The sequence below is a fragment of the Monodelphis domestica genome, chromosome 2, assembly GCF_027887165.1.
Source record: "Monodelphis domestica isolate mMonDom1 chromosome 2, mMonDom1.pri, whole genome shotgun sequence".
Lineage (NCBI taxonomy): Eukaryota > Metazoa > Chordata > Mammalia > Didelphimorphia > Didelphidae > Monodelphis > Monodelphis domestica.
This window is the reverse complement of record NC_077228.1, coordinates 245,658,538-245,676,335: the sequence shown is the minus strand read 5'-3', so window position 1 is coordinate 245,676,335 and position 17,798 is coordinate 245,658,538. Positions and strand designations below refer to the sequence as shown.

At 37.5% G+C, this 17,798-nt stretch overlaps 1 protein-coding gene across 1 annotated transcript in view; it reads left to right on the top strand.

Annotated features, from left to right (window-relative positions):
* ZNF18 (zinc finger protein 18) overlaps window positions 1–17,798 on the top strand; it is a 95,895-nt gene that overhangs the window by 62,405 nt on the left and 15,692 nt on the right. The window contains exons 5-6 of the mRNA XM_001380695.5: window positions 16,612–16,696; window positions 17,110–17,217. Of these exons, the coding sequence (XP_001380732.2) occupies window positions 16,612–16,696; window positions 17,110–17,217 (193 nt within the window). The remainder of the gene's footprint in view (window positions 1–16,611; window positions 16,697–17,109; window positions 17,218–17,798) is intronic.

The window sequence follows — 17,798 nt, the reverse complement described above, 5'->3', positions numbered from 1 at the left end:
TTTCACTCTGCATCAATTCCTGGAGGTCTTTCCAGTTCATATAGAAATCCTCCAGTTCATCATTCCTTTCTGCTAATTTTACTGCATAAATTTATGTACATTTCACCGTTTATCTGTATTTATAATTTTCACTGTTTCATGCAATAAAGCAATATTCTATTATGTTCATGCACCACAATTTATTTTGCTAATTCTAATTCACAGGAATCTACTTTATCTCTGGGTCTCTGCTACCAAATGCAAAAAAAGTTACCATAAGAGTTTTGTTGTATGTGGAACCTTTGTTTTTATCTAATTTTTTTGAAGTATGTGAAATTTCTGGGTCTCATGGTGGTGGTTGTTATTTTTCAGTCATGTGCCCCATTTGGGATTTTCCTAGCAAAGATACTGGAATAGTTTGCCATTTCTTTCATTATCTCATTTTTTAGATGAGGAACTCAGGCTTGCCCAGGGTCATATAGATAGTAAGTGTGTAAGGCCAGATTTGAATTCAGAAAGATGAGTCAATTTCATGTAATCAAAATTCTCTAGTTTTGTAATTGCCTCTATATCCTCTGTCTTGTTTGGTCTCCTATCCATCTCCTATCCATAGCTGGGAAAGTACATGATCTACTTTACTTATTTTCTTATGCTATAATCTTTAATAGCCAGATCACACTATTCATTTTGAAATTGGTCTGATTTTTTGGCTTAAACTAATTGCTGTCAGCTTTTTTGGTTTTCCTAATAATCTTGTCACATAAGGCATCCTTTCCTAAGTAACACATATCTGGGTTTATTGAACATGGGTTATTGGGCTAAAATTATTTTTGATTCGTCCTCATCTAGTCTATTCAGTTGACCTATTTTTCTATTTTTAATACTAGTTTCTAATGCCAAATGCTTTTGATGACTACCACTTCATTATATATAGTTCATTGTTTCTTTTGATATTCCAGATCTTTTGTTCTACCAAATTAATTGTTATTATTTTTTCTAACTTCCTTGTATCTCTTGATAGTTTGATTAGTGATTAGTGTAACATTGCAAAGATTATCCTACTTAAAAAGCGAAAGGAATAAGCATTTATCAAGGGCCTGCTTTGTGGCAGGTACAGGTGTAAGTGCTCAATGAATATTATCTCATTCACTTCCTGGGACAAATGAAATATAAAGAAATCAGATCACTTGCCATTAAAGGAGAAAGAAGTGAGCAAGACTATACCCTAGAACTGTTAGAGGTCCAGTTTGAATTTCCTAGATTTCTAAATGGTTTCACTACCTAAAGTTTTTCTTCATGCTAATCTATCCACTCCAATATACAGCTGCCAAAATGATTTTTCTAACGTCTGTGGCATCCCCTCATTAAATATCTATGATTTCCCTATTATGTCTACAGTCATATATATAAACTCCTCTTTTTGGAATAGTTCTTTACAACTTGGCCCCTTCCTATCTTTCTAAACTTCATATTTGTCAAGAACTATACTGGATGTATCTTATTCCTGGGTTGCTTTTCCACCCTAACCACTGCCTCTTAGAATCTCCACCATCACCTTCTCTTGTTGATCTTTTGGCCAGACAGTATTTCTTGTCTATTGGTTCCTTCTCTGTTGCTTTTAAAGTTGTCCAAATTTCCTCCATCTTTAAAAAAAAAAACCCTCAATAATAAGAACTATCTAATTTCCTCCCTTTCACAGCTCAACTTAAAAAAATTGGTTTCCTGTCATTTTCATTCTAGTAATCATCCTTGTTGAGGAAAAATCAGATCCAGAATAGAATTTTCCTTTTTGTTCTTCTGTCTTTTGAAGGCTGAAATAGTTGTTGAGGCAAGTCAGGAAATTGTTGGCACTTTATCTAAAGTCCACTATTAGTATTATTTCTTGTTTCTATACCAGTTTGTGCTTTGTTTGCTGAACTATTTCTCTTCATATTTTTTCTAGTATACATTGATGATAATTTGACACCACCTTTTCTTCTTACTTTTTACTATTCCTCATGTTTCCCACTTTGTTCCTTTTATTTCTTTGTAGGAATATAGCCTCCTACTAAATAAGATTACTATTTCCCATTACCCTTTTATGTATCCCAATACCTTTTGAATAAAGAATTTTCCTCCAGAACCATATTCCAGTCCTTGGAAATTCCATTCATAGCTTTGACATAAAATTTGCCTCCTTGCATTAGAATCTCTTAGTATCTTGAATATTGCACGTATTTTCTGTATTTATACATAAATACATAGCCTTGGGATTTGTTACTGGATTCTTTGTTTATATTTCATATCCTATCAACTTGTACCCATCTTTTCTTCCTATATTGTATTTATATTCTAAGGCATCTACAATGGGTATAAGTAGGGTTTTCCCCCTCCTGGTTATTTTCAATTTGAAACTTATGAATTAGTTATGAAACTATCAAGACTTCTGTTAAATATATTCTTACCAAGTCTTGATTGACCAGATTAAGGAGCCTATCATTTCCTCTAAGGTAATAAGTAATGCTTTCACTGTTGATGGAGTTGTGAACTGATAAAAACAATTCTGGAGAGCAATTTGACTATGCCCATAGGGCATATATTCCATATATACTATAAGCAATACCATTACTAGGTCTAGCTTAAAGAGATTTTTTTTTTAAAGAAAAGGACCTATATGTACAAAAATATTTATAGAAGCTCTTTTTGTGGTGGAAAAGAATTGGAAATCTAGGATGTCCATCAATTGGGAAATGGCTGAAAAAATTGTAGTATGATTGGGATGGTATTATGAGAAATATAAGAAATGACAAGCAGGATGCTTTCAAAAAAACCTTAGAAAAGTCATGCAAAACTGTAGTGAACAGAACTAGGAGAGCATTGTACACAGAAACAACAATATTATATGATTATCAACTCTGAATGACTTTGCTATTCTTAGCAATATGATGAATTAAGATAATTCCATGTCGAATTGCTTGCCTTTTAAATGAAGAAGAAAGGAAAGGAGGGAAGAGAATTTGGAACTCAAAATTTAAAAAGAAAAGAATGCTGAAAATTGTTTTTACATGTAATTGGAAAAAAAATATTTTAAAAGATCTAAAATAAAAGAAATCCCAATGTTTTAATCCTGGCAAAATTGGGCATTTCAGTAATGTGAGATGAAGACAATAGAGGGGAGAGCTCTTGGCAAAAGCCTCAATTTTTTCAGTGAAGTATGAGTTACAGTTTTTAGGAGAATGAGGAAGGGAGAAACTGTAGGAGGTTTGAGTATGAATGAAAAGGCTTAAGCATAGGTGCTCTGGTGAATGAGATAGTAAATTGAGTAGGAGGTTTAAAATTATTTCCTTGCTGTAGTCAGGTCCCAGTTGAGATTATGTAACAAATTTCTACTGAACCTAATCAACAAAATTTTGTGTTTTTTTCCTCCAACTTTATTCCACCCTTTTAAAAAAAAAAACACAAAAGTATATTTATTCATATCAAAGGGTTCTTGGCTGTCTAAATCTTTAGAGTACTGTAAAGATTAAAATTTAGGAATATGGGGAGACTGAGGCAGGTAGAAATTAGTTTCTCTCTGCAAGGAGTATTATATTTTTTAGAGGTTTATTAAAGGCTAAAGATTAAAGAATATACAAGTAAGAAACAAAATAACCTCACATCACGCAAGAGACGAGCCTGCACCAAAATGGAAGTCCAAAAAGAGCCAAGAGCGAGAGAGCGAGCCTCAAAAGCCTTTGAATCAGCTTAAATACCTTCTTGATCTCAGCCCAGGTGAGATCACAAGGCATTCTGGGGAAGTGGAGCAAAGGCTCGTGGGTATTGTAGTCCTGTATTCGAGTCTATTTTTTACATGCCCTAGTGTGATCATTTTTGGAAAAATTAATTTTCCCCCAAAAGGATCATAAAAACATAATAAACTTAAAAGATTACAATAGTGTGAGGATAAGAGAAAAAAGAATAAAACCAATAATTGCTGGACACATTGACAAAAAGCCGTTAGGGGGCAGTCCCCTTTGGCATAAAAGTATACATACAAATAAATGTTCAATCAACCACACCCAAAGTTCAATTTTGTGCAACTTGTGGTCTGGAGGCTTTTTCATGGTGGCTTCTCCAACAGTTCAGTTCTGGATTCAGAGAGGTAGCATCTTCTTTACCTAAAATTCTTCTCAAAAGGAATTTAAACTTTGCAATTTAAATAATGATATTTTTTTTACATTCCCCCGTGTTGTGGGTGATTGAAAGATTCAGAATAAGTTAGGGATGCATGGCTGAGGTATGAGGTATATGAATCAATTGGCAAGAGATATTAAAAAGACATCAGAAAATCCAAAAGAAAAGAAAAATTTCTGGATGAAAATATAGACTATCAAAATCTTATGTGTAAAAATTCCAAGTAGAAGAAAAATAAATCTATAACAGGTCCTTCAATCAGGGCCCAATCAAAATGATCTAAGTAATGATGCATTTACCCAATCAGTGCCAGGACTACAGAAAGGTACCACATTATGAGAGGCAGAAAAGGGGACCAGATTATAGGAGCCAAGGTTTTGGGAATACTCGTTTGTGAGTATTTTCAGGGTGAGTGTAGATACAAGGAAGGCTATGTCTTAACACATGTTAAACATAGTAACCTCGAGTCTTCACACTAGGTTCAAGACCTTTGTATTGGCCTAGAAGTGCATCAATCCATCCTAGATTGGCCTTTCTTTAGCCCTAGGAAATGGCTCTTGTGTGTATCTCTTGTCCTGGAATCAGAAAGAATCATTAAGCAAAGTCCATAATTTATTTAAAGTCACAAGCCTTTTAGGGCATGTATTAGCAAATGTATCTTAAACTTGTAGCACTGAAAAGTCAAAAAGTTAAAGAAAATCTTAATGCTGGTGACATGTGCTTCAAATATAAAAAGGAGAGAAAAATAAATAAAAAACTGAAAAAGTATATTGCACATGCAAGAAAAATATAATAATAAAAGAGCTTAAAAATTCAAAAATATAGCTTATAATCATTGACACTGTGTCAGCTAAGAAAATATAAAATGACAAGGCTTTCTCACAAAAAATGAGATCCATTTCCTCTTAATATCTGGCCATGATCACTGTGAGTAGAAGGCAAATGAATTGAACAAGGTTAACAATTTTTTCATCTTTAAAATACAGTAGTACAAATATGTAGATATCAAAATCCCCAAAATTCTCAATAGCCTAATTAATTACAATAGCAAATAAACACACTTTCATATTTCACATAAGTTGCTGTATGACATTTTTAAAACCTATGAATTGATGGACATTTGTCACAACTTTTACAAACATAGCAATCCTTCAACCTTGGTATTTAAACATATTTTTTAAAACAAAGTAAAACTCATCTTGGGTTTAGAACATAATCAAGAAATCTATATATCATTCTGGTAGAAGTAAAGAAGTGAGCTGACGAGCATAAATAAAGGGGTGCTCCTTTTTCTTGGAGGCTTTTAGGGATACAAATGCCCTGAGATTAACTGCCCAACTTCCATTCACATGTGGGAAGGTTGGGGTTTATAAAATGTATTTCACTTCAGCTAATGGGCCTTACCTCGTGGTAGGAGCAGGCAAAAATAACCAGATTGTTAAAAAAAATTCCAAAAATCATATTTAAAAAAAACCCTTAAAATCAAATCATTTGAGGTATTTAGCACATTAAAATTTCCAAAGGTTGTTAATACAATTATAACCAGTTCTGAAGTCCATTTATCCTCAGCAAAATAGAAAAAGGCTGTTTTTTTCATATATGGGCTTATTCGCAATAATATTTGTTCAACACAGTTATAGGGGAAAACCAACAGAATTTTAAAACTCAGTACATTCAAAATAAATTCAATCAACCTTCAGTTGACAGAATAATATTCAATCCAGTAATATATGAACTTAAAATCACAAAGTTATATCTTAAACAAAACAATGCAATAGAATACAGAGATTTTTTATAAACCATTGAAGTCTGAAATGCCTTAGAATATAGCCTTTAGTCTCTTCAAAGTTCCTTGGGTTTTTTTGTTTGTTTGTTTGTTTTTAATTATCCATTTAAATGTCTATTGTCCGAAGGTAGAGTAGTAAAGGCTAGGCTATGGGGTTCAAGGGATCCGTCCAGGGCCCCATAGCTGGGAAGCATCGGAGGCCAGATTTTAACTAGAGACCTCCCGTCTCTGGGCCTGGCTTCCAGTTCGCTGGGCCACCCATTTTCCTCCCCAAAGTTAAAGTTGAATCTTTGGGCTGAGTCTGCTCCCTGACAGGCAGGCAAAATCAATGAAATTGCCAGAAGAGTCAAAAATCCTTTTAAACAGCCCATTGCTTTTTAGGTTTCTATTTGAAAAGATCTGTTTCTTCTCTCTAGTCTTTTCTCTCTTTCCCCTTTCTGATCCCCCTGTGGCCAATACCCCCATCCACGTGGAGGCTTAGCCTAAGGGAAAATTGCCCAGTCTCCTTTCCGTCTCCTCTCTCCCCTCCGCCCACGTGGCCAATACTGTTACCAGCTGGTCGCAATGAGTCCTGAGCGAACTGCTCCAAGGATCTGGGTGATGAGCCGTCTGGGGTTGTGCTCATGGGTCTGGGGAGCAGAAAAAGGCAGGCAGCGGGCCAGTGAGAGGCCAGGAGCAGGAGCGGCTGCGGGGGTGGGCAAGGCTGGGACCAGGTACCAGGTGAGGACTATCAGGGCTGCAGGCTAGCCAGGTTGGGTGGTGTGACAAGGAAATCACTTTAAAAGACTGATATATATTAATTTAAGGTTGCCAAGGAATTCAGCTATGTAATTCCTAAATGAAAACTCAAGTCAGCCGTCAACCTTTTATAGAGTTTAATTACAAACAGGAGAAAGAAAGGAATTAGAGATATAGAGAGAGAGGGAGAGAGAAAGGGGAGAGAAGGGAATAGGGCTTAATACCCCTTCTGTTTAGGCTGGGCCAAAAGGCCCAAGCCCTTAGATAGCTAAGGCAAAGAAAGGAGATCAGTCCCTATTACTCACGTGACCAAAATGGAGAAACTGTCTCAGCGGCCTCCACCTCCAGCTTCCTTCAGAGCAGCACAACCTCTCAGAGCCAAAAAACTCTCCAACCCACCAGAGCCAAAACTCTCCAACCACCCCCCACCAGTCCTCAGACACCTCTATCTTTAAGGAAACCATCCAAGTTCCCTCCCCTCAGTTCTCATATCTACCAATCACTGTCCATCATTTTCCCTGTGCCAATGGTGGCTCTAGCTTAACCCAGGACCGCCCAGAGGTCTGTGGCTTTGCACATGTCTGTTGAAGGTCATATTCTCAAATAATTAAATCTTGATCTTTTGCTACGACCCTTCCTAAATCCTGTTACCCTGAGTAGGGTAGAGATTGGAATAATTAAATTTTGATCTATGCTGCAGCCCTTCCTAAATCCTGTTAGGACTGAGTAGGGTGGAGATTGCAATTTCCAAGACCTGGTTCTGTCATTCCAAGTATCTCCATTGTATCAATTCTAAAATCAATCATGACTCAAAGAAATTCCTGTTCTATGCTTAAGCATAGGTCAAAGCCCTTTCCATTGTTCAGCAAAAGGTTTCTGTCCTAAAGTAATCTTAAGAAGGGAGGAGGAGGAACCTCCCATGCTAATGGGGTTCACATTCCAATAGAGTTCCCATTCTCAATAGGAAATTTTTCAAGTATGAAATTTCCCAATGGTGAAATTTCCAACAATTATAAGTCTAAGAAATTTTAAGGTTTACAGTGGGCAGCAGGTCCGGAGCCTGTAGCAGCTTTCTGAGGGTAGAAAACCTTGGCCAGAGAGATATGGCTCAAAAAAAATTTTTTTTTCTAGGTACTAGATATTAAAACTGAATTTAAGATCAGAAAAGAAATCAGAAGATTGAAAGTTCTTTTTTCCTCATTAGGTTGCCAACTGTAAAGATTAAAATTTAGGAATATGGGGAGACTGAGGCAGGTAGAAATTAGTTTCTCTCTGCAAGGAGTATTATATTTTTTAGAGGTTTATTAAAGGCTAAAGATTAAAGAATATACAAGTAAGAAACATGTGCCTAGGCCAGAGGCCTAGACAAAATAACCTCACATCACGCAAGAGACGAGCCTGCACCAAAATGGAAGTCCAAAAAGAACCAAGAGCGAGAGAGCGAGCCTCAAAAGCCTTTGAATCAGCTTAAATACCTTCTTGATCTCGGCCCAGGTGAGATTACAAGGCATTCTGAGGAAGTGGAGCAAAGGCTCGTGGGGATTGTAGTCCTGTATTCGAGTCTATTTTTTACATGCCCTAGTGTGATCATTTTTGGAAAAATTAATTTTCCCCCAAAAGGATCATAAAAACATAATAAACTTAAAAGATTACAATAGTGTGAGGATAAGAGAAAAAAGAATAAAACCAATAATTGCTGGACACATTGACAAAAAGCCGTTAGGGGGCAGTCCCCTTTGGCATAAAAGTATACATACAAATAAATGTTCAATCAACCACACCCAAAGTTCAATTTTGTGCAACTTGTGGTCTGGAGGCTTTTTCATGGTGGCTTCTCCAACAGTTCAGTTCTGGATTCAGAGAGGTAGCATCTTCTTTACCTAAAATTCTTCTCAAAAGGAATTTAAACTTTGCAATTTAAATAATGATATTTTTTTTACATTCCCCCGTGTTGTGGGTGATTGAAAGATTCAGAATAAGTTAGGGATGCATGGCTGAGGTATGAGGTATATGAATCAATTGGCAAGAGATATTAAAAAGACATCAGAAAATCCAAAAGAAAAGAAAAATTTCTGGATGAAAATATAGGCTATCTCTCTCAACCACTGTCCTCCACCACTGCTATCCAAGGGAATAGCAAGAGCCCATGCATCTTAGAACCTTCTCTTTTATTTCTTCTCCTTTACTCCCGGTTCCTGACCTTTCCCTTCTGGGTTGTGTGCCTAGGTCCCCGTCCCAAGCTCTCATGTGACATAGTACACATAGCACAGGGATGTAGGAAGGGCAATCTCAGTATGTAATTCCTGGTGGGTGGGGCGTGTTCTCTTTACATAAGGTCATAGTGAGAGTTCGGAGTTGTGATGCAGAAGGAAAAGTAGGATGAAAACATATTATAAGATAAAGGTTTTTTAGAATTCATTGTATGTAGCTGTGGTGGGAAGGAAAAGTAGTCAGAGGATATGAGTAATTTGAGGAATTTTAAGGTTAAGTTTTTTAGTACTATCAGTATAGAAATGTCAGACTTGTAATATAAGGACAGGAGTTAGAAAGAAGAGAAAGCCTAACACTGAATTCATTCTTTTTTTTAAAAATAATATTTTATTTGATCATTTCCAAGCATTATTCATTAAAGACGAAGATAATTTTCTTTTCCTCCCCCCCATCCCCCATAGCTGACGCGTGATTCCACTGTGTGTCACATGTGTTCTTGATTCGAACCCATTTCTAGGTTGTCAATATTTGCATTAGAGTTTCGTTTAGAGTCTCTCCTCTGTCATGTCCCCTCAACCGCTATAGTCAGGCAGTTGCTGTTCCTCGGTGTTTCCACTCCCATAGTTTATCCTTTGCTTATGAATAGTGTTTTTTCTTCTAGATCCCTGCAAATTGTTCAGGGACATTACACCACCACCAATGGAGAAGTCCATTACATTCGATTATACCACAGTGTATTAGTCTCTGGGTACAATATTTTCCTGGCTCCGCTCCTTTTGCTCTGCATCAGTTCCTGGAGGTTATTCCAGTCTCCATGGAATTCCTCCACTTTATTATTCCTTTTTGCACAATAGTATTCCATCACCAACATATACCACAATTTGCTCAGCCATTCCCCAATTGATGGGCATCCCCTCGTTTTCCAGTTTTTGGCCACCACAAAGAGCGCAGCTATGAATATATTTGTACAAGTCTTTTTGTCCATTATCTCTTTGGGGTACAGACCCAGCAGTGCTATGGCTGGATCAAAGGGTAGATATTCTTTTGTCGCCCTTTGGGCATAGTTCCAAATTGCCTTCCAGAATGGTTGGATCAGTTCACAACTCCACCAGCAATGAATTAATGTCCCTACTTTTCCACATCCCTTCCAACATTCATTACTTTCCTTTGCTATCATGCTGGTCAGTCTGCTTGGTGTGAGGTGATACCTCAGAGTTGTTTTGATTTGCATCTCTCTGATTATAAGAGATTTAGAACACTTCTTCATGTGTTTATTAATAGTTTTGATTTCTTTATCTGAGAACTGCCTATCCATGTCCCTTGCCCATTTATCAATTGGAGAATGACTTGATTTTTTGTACAATTGATTTAGCTCTTTATAAATTTGAGTAATTAAATCTTTTTCAGAGGTTTCTATGAAGATTTTTTCCCAATTTGTTGTTTCCCTTCTGATTTTAGTTACATTGGTTTTGTTTGTACAAAAGCTTTTTAATTTGATGTAGTCAAAATTATTTATTTTACATTTTGTGATTCTTTCTATGTCTTGCTTGGTTTTAAAGCCTTTCCCCTCCCAAAGGTCTGACATGTATACTATTCTGTGTTTACCCAATTTACTTATGGTTTCCTTCTTTATGTTTAAGTCACTCACCCATTTTGGTTTATCTTGGTGTAGGGTGTGAGGTGTTGATCTATTCCTAATCTCTCCCACACTGTCTTCCAATTTTCCCAGCAGTTTTTATCGAATAGTGGATTTTTGTCCCAAAAGCTGGGATCTTCGGGTTTATCGTATACTGTCTTGCTGAGGTCACTTTCCCCCAGTCTATTCCACTGATCTTCCTTTCTGTTTCTTAGCCAGTACCAAATTGTTTTGATGACTGCTGCTTTGTAATATAGTTTAAGGTCAGGGACTGCAAAACCCCCATCGTATGTGTTTTTTTTTCATTATTTCCCTGAATATCCTTGATCTTTTGTTATTCCAAATGAATTTTGTTATGGTTTTTTTCTAAATCAGTAAAGAAATATTTTGGGAGTTCAGTGGGTATGGCACTAAATAGATAAATAAGTTTGGGTAGGATGGTCATTTTTATTATATTGGCTCGTCCTATCCATGAGCAGTTAATGTTTTTACAGTTGTTCAAGTCTAGTTTTAATTGTGTGGAGAGTGTTTTGTAGTTGTGTTCATATACTTCCTGTGTTTGTCTCGGGAGATAGATTCCTAGGTATTTTATTTTGTCTAAGGTGATTTTGAATGGGATTGCGCTTTCTAGTTTTTGCTGCTGAGCTGTGTTGGAGATATATAGAAACACTGATGACTTATGTGGGTTTATTTTGTATCCTGCAACTTTGCTAAAGTTGTTGATTATTTCAATTAGCGTTTTGGTTGAATCTCTAGGATTCTTTAAGTAGACCATCATGTCATCTGCAAAGAGTGATAACTTGGTCTCCTCCTTGCCTATTTTGATGCCTTCAATTTATTTTTCTTCTTTAATTGCTACTGCTAGTGTTTCTAGTACAATGTCAAATAGTAGAGGTGATAATGGGCATCCTTGTTTCACTCCTTATCTTATTGGGAATGCGTCTAGTTTATCCCCATTGCAGATGATATTAGCTGATGGTTTTAGATATATACTGCTTATTATTTTTAGGAACGATCCTTCTATTCCTATGCTTTCTAGTGTTTTTAATAGGAATGGGTGTTGTATTTTATCAAAGGCTTTTTCTGCATCTATTGAGATAATCATGTGGTTCTTGTTGGTTTGCTTGTTGATGTGGTCAATTATGTGGATGGTTTTCCTAATATTGAACCAGCCCTACATCCCTGGTATAAATCCTACTTGATCATGGTGGATGACCCTTCTGATCACTTGCTGGAGTCTTTTTCCTAGTATCCTATTTAAGATTTTTGCATCTATATTCATTAGGGAGATTGGTCTATAGTTTTCTTTCTCTGTTTTTGACCTGCCTGGTTTTGGAATCAGTACCATGTTTGTGTCATAGAAAGTGTTTGGTAGAACTCCCTCTTTGCTTATTATGTCAAATAGTTTGTATAGTATTGGGGTTAGCTGTTCTCTGAACGTTTGATAGAATTCACTGGTGAATCCATCAGGCCTTGGGGATTTTTTCTTAGGAAGTTCTTTGATGGCTTGGTGGATTTCATTTTCTGATATGGGATTGTTTAAGAATTCTATTTCCTCTTCTGTTAGTCTAGGCAGTTTGTATTTTTGTATATATTCATCCATATCACCTAAATTGGTGTATTTATTGCCATATAATTGGGCAAAGTAATTTCTAATGATCGCCTTAATTTCCTCTTCATCGGAGGTGTTGTCCCCCTTTTCATCTTTGATGCTGTTAATTTGCTTTTCTTCCTTCCTTTTTTTAATTAGATTGACCAGTACTTTGTCTATTTTGTTTGTTTTTTCAAAGTACCAGCTTCTTGTCTTATTAAATCAATAGTTCTATCACTTTCGATTTTATTAATTTCTCCCTTAATTTTTAGGATTTCTAGTTTGGTTTTCTGCTGGGGGTTTTTAATTTGATTGCTTTCGAGTTTTTTTATTTGCATTTCCAATTGATTGATCTCTGCTCTCCCTAGTTTGTTGATATATGCACTCAGGGATATGAATTTACCTCTAATTACCACTTTGGCTGCATCCCAAAAGGTTTGAAAGGATGTCTCACCATTGTCATTTTCCTAGATAAAAGTATTAATTGTTTCTATGATTTCTTCTCTAACTAAATGATTTTGGAGTATCATATTGTTTAATTTCCAATTAGTTTTTGATTTGGTTTTCCATGTACCTTTACTGATCATTATTTTTATTGCCTTGTGATCTGAGAAGGCTGCATTTATTATTACTGCTTTTCTGCATGTTTCTGTGACCTAATGTATGGTCAATTTTTGTGAATGTGCCATGTGTTGCTGAGAAGAAGGTGTATTCCTTTTTATCCCTATTTATTTTTCTCCATGTCTATTAATTCTAATTTTTCTAAGATTTCATTCACTTCTTTTACCTCTTTCTTATTTATTTTTTTATTTGATTTATCTAAATTTGATAATGGTTGGTTTAAGTCTCCCGCTAATATGGTTTTACTGTCTATTTCTTCCTTCAATTCTCCTAGTTTCTCCATTAGAAATTTGGGTGCTATATTATTTGGTGCATACATGTTGATTAGTGATATTTCCCCATTATCTAAAGTCCCTTTTAACAAAATATAATTACCTTCCCTATCCCTTTTGATCAGGTCTATTTTTGCTTTGGCTTTATCAGATATTATGATTACCACTCCTGCCTTCTTTCTGTCAGTTGAGGCCCAGAAGGTCTTACTCCATCCTTTAATTCTGACCTTGTGGGAGTCAACCCGCCTCATGTGTGTTTCTTGAAGACAACATATGGTAGGGTTTTGGATTCTAATCCATTCTGCTATTTGTCTACGTTTTATGGGTGAGTTCATCCCATTCACGTTCAAAGTTATGACTTTCATTTGTGGACTCCCTGGCATTTTGATATCCTTTCCTGGTTCTAACCTTTTCTTCTTCGGCTCTACCTTTTAGTCCAGTGATTTACTTTAAATTGGCCCCCCTTGTCCCCTTCCTTGATATGTTTCCCTTTTTAGTCCCTCCCTTTTTGTTCCCTCCCCTTTCCCTCCCTCTCTTTCCCTCCCCTTTTGTTTTTCCTCTCCCCCTCCCCCCTTGGTTTTCCCTTCTCCCTACCCTTGTTGGGTAAGATAGAATTCAAGATCCCAATGGATCTGGATGTTTTTCCCTCTCAGAGTTGATTTCCCTGAGAGTAAGGTTTAAGTAAAAACTCTCTTCCTCTCCTTCTTATAGGAGTTTCCTTCCCCTCCCCTTCCCATATGAATCTTTGTGAGAGAACGATTATTCTATTTCGTCTTTCTTTTCCCCCTATTTATACATTACATTTTCCCCACATGTTAGTATAAATAGATTGATATAAATATAGTCCTTATAGAAGAGAATTTGAGTAAATGAAGAAGATAACATTTTTCCCCTTTTCCCTTTCCTTCATATTTACCTTTTCAGGTATTCCATGCTCTTTGATTTTCGATATTGAACTTTCCACAGAGCTCTGGTCTTTTCATTGCAAAAAGTTGGAAATCTTCTATTTTGTTGAATGCCCATACTTTCCCTTGGAAGTATATAGTCAGTTTTGCTGGATAGCTGATTCTTGGTTGAAGACCCAGGTCTCTTGCCTTTCTGAAGGTCATGTTCCATGTCTTACGATCATTTAGAGTAGAACTTGCAAGGTTTTGTGTGACCCTGATTGGCATTCCTTTATATCTAAATTGTCTTTTTCTGACTTCTTGCAGGATTTTTTCTTTTGTTTGAGAGTTTTGGAATTTGGCACTTACATTCCTGGGAGTTGTCTTTTAGGGGTTTAGTGTAGAGGGTGTTCTGTGAGCTCTGTCAGTGGCTGTATTGCCCCCTTGTTCTAGAATCTATGGGCAATTTTCTTTGATTATCTCTTGTATTACGATGTTGAGTTTGCTATTTATTTCGGGTTTTCTGGTAGTCTAATTATTCTTAAATTATCTCTTCTCCCTCTATTTTCCCAATCTGTCACTTTGTCAGTGAGATATTTTATGTTCTCTTCTAATTTCTTGCTCTTTTGGCTTTGCTTTATTAGTTCTTGCTTTAAAGCCTAGTTTTCTTTTACAGTTTGGTCAAACTGGTTTTGTAGATGTGTGAATTTCTTTTGCATTATTTCCCACTTTTCCTCCCAGAAGGCTTCCATCTTTTTGATCATTTCAGATTCAAATTCTTCATGGGTTTGTGGAGAGTTTCCATTTCCTTTAGAGGGTTTTGGAGTATTTGCTTGTGTTTCCTCTTCTATCTCCTCTGTGTTTTGTATTTTTGCTCCATAAAATGTGTCCAAAGTCTCCCCCTCCTTCTTGTTTTTTTTTTTTTTTTTGAATTTTGGGACTTTTGTGCTTCTGTGGAGTTTGCCATCTCTATCTGGGGGGGGGGGAGATTAGCTTTTCTTATCTCTGTCTGGTGTTCAGAGGTTTTAGCCCTAGGTAGATTGTCCGTTCTATGCAGTTGTTGTTCTATCTTCCCGGGAAGCCAGGAGTTGCTGGTGTGTCCCTGTTATTGCCCACTCTCCTCGGCACCCCCTTGATGCTTCTCCGTTGCCTTACTTCCATGCTCTAAGCCTAGCTTGGCCCTTGTTCCTGTGCCTTAGCAGGCCAGATGAGCCTGCTCTCTGAGGGGGGAGGGGCCGCAGCTTCCCGGAGCTCTGAGGGCTCCTAATGAGATTAGCTTTCCCTGGGTTGAATTTAGTATGCCTTGAGGTAGGGACTTTTTTCGTGAAACTCCGATGGAAGGATCCAGCCAGGGTGTTACAAGCTCCCCCCTCTCTCTCTGTTTCCCTGCTGTCTGGGTGCCTCCTTGACTGGGTTAGGTTGTTTTCAGGATGTGGCCTTCAGAATAGCCAGCTCCCAATGCCCTTTTGCCAGTCCTGAGGGTTGCTGTTATTTCAGAAGACCCTGCTCTCTGAGGGGGAGGGGCGAGGTTTCCAGGAGCTCTGGGGGAGGGCTCCTGATAAGAAGATTAGCTTTCCCTGGGTTGAACTGAGATTCGGATGTAAGGTTCCAGCCAGGGGGTTACGAGCTCCCCCGTCTCTCTCTGTTTCCCTGCTGTCTGGGTGCCCCCAAGACTGGGTCAGGTTGTTTTCAGGGTGCGGCCTTCAGAATAGCCGTCCCTGGGGTCCTTTTGCCAGCCCTGAGGGTTGCTTTTGTTTCAGAAGACCTTGCTCTCTGATGGGGAGGGGCCGCGGCTTCCCAGAGCTCCCAAGGCTCCTGATAAGAAGATTAGCTTTCCCTGGGTTGAATTGAGTGTGCCCTGAGGCAGGGAACTGACACTCAGTTGGATGGAGGGATCCAGCCAGGGGGTTACAAGCTCCCCCCGTCTCTCTTTCCCTGCTGTCTGGGTGCCCCCTCGACTGGGTCAGGTTGTTTTCAGGAAGCTGCCTTCAGAATAGCCGGCCCTGGGGTCCTTTTGCTGGCTCTTACGTTCCCGCTGCTGCCTTGGACTCAGCACTCTGGGTTGGGGGGGATGGGACCTGGGACCCTCTTCCTGCCTACTCCTTAGTGTAGGAGTAGTGTAGGAGTGGTCTTGGGTTCTCGCTTTTGGGGGGGGGCTGTACCTTTTGGTCCAAGTCCAGGTCCAGGAGGAGGACTCCCAGGGTCTATGCTGTTGATCGTTTTGAATTTCAGTGCCCTAGGAGCATTTGGTTTGAGATCGGTAAGGGAGGGTTTCAGGAGATCTGAACTTTAGCTTTCTCTAAGCCGCCATCTTGACCGGAAGTCTCCCCTGAATTCATTCTTAATAGACAATATTTACTAGAATTTTTATTGGTTGATAAAGAATGTTGTAGTACTACATTTTCCAGGACCTCTCTGTGTTATAGTAGAAATAAGGTCCTAAGCAGATGCAATTTAAAAAATAAATTTGAAAAATAGGCCCCTGACTTTTTAGTAGGAACCAATCTAGATTGATATGTTTTTCCCATTGTTTTAGATGTGGGATCAGAGTAAAATATGTATTATAAGACCTGGAGTTAGAAGGATTAGGTTTGAACTCCAGTTCTAACCGTAATTGTGTGACTTTGAGTAATATAGTTGTAAATATCAAAGTATTATAAAGAAGAGCTCTTCTTTTGAAGCTACTTTTTAAAAAAGGCTTTTTAAAAAACTTTTTTGCCTTCCTATATGTTTGTTTCTAGGAGCAGTGGCAGTACCTGAATCACATTCAGAAAGAAATTTACTGGGATGCCATGCTGGAGGATTATGGGAAAGTGGTTTCACTAGGTAAGGATTTGGAACAGTAAAATTTCTGGAGGTAGGATAATCATAATTCGGGCAAACCTACTATTATGAAGTGAGCTATACCCTCTTACAGATCCAGTTTATAAAGGTTTTTATATACCAATTGTTGTACAGTTGATGCCTAGCCATCTGGAATACATCTATGGTGCAACCTAGGCATTGAGGTAAGTAAGTGGCAGACAGAAGCAGTAAAAAACTGTTATATTAACCCTTGCACAGTCTTCTTAGTTTTGTCTGAATCTGTTTTTAACTTCCCTTTGGTTCTATTTCTTACCCTGTGTACCAAAGAGAATGTCTCTCTTTTCTTAAACATAAAAATCCTTATGATGTTTGAAGATATTGATTCATTCCTCTACTCCCACCCAAATTCATCTTTGTTTTTTTTTTTGTGTCAGGAATTCCTGTTTCTAAACCAGACCTAACTAACCTGGTAGATAGAAGGGAAAAGCTTGATGGATCACATTCTCTTGCAAATGAAGAAATTCCTAGAAACATTTGCATAGGTGAGTGACACCTCACCCCTTTTGTTTCTCCTTTCCACTCTCTTCTAACTCCAAAGTTTAAGAGAATTACATGATATAATAAAATAATAAGAGAATAGTTAGCACAGCAAATTGAGTGTCAAAATTCAGTTCTAGCGCAACTGCTTCCTCACTACTAGGTTTTGTTCTGAACATATCATGTTGTTCTGAACATGGGTCACATTTTTCCTCCAAAATATGGCTAATATTAACCCTGGGTATTGCCTATAATTGGTCATATTTTCATTAATTACTTCTCTCCATGTTTTCAGAATAATGTCATGTATTGTTTTCCCTGATAGTGTCTATTTGAAAAGCCTTCTTTGAATCTGATCTGATAAATTAGCTGATCACTGAGGTTCTGCTGAAAGCTGAATCAGAACATAGTTACCAGTGTAAACACAATGGTAAATTAATTTATAATCATTTCATAGGAAGCAGGAGAAAGGCCATATGCTTTAGTGAGACTGTTTTTGTGGTGTATAATTATGTATAATATCTTCACTACCTGCCTTCATTTAATAGTGAATCCATGAGTACTTTCCTTATGCTAGACCTTCTTC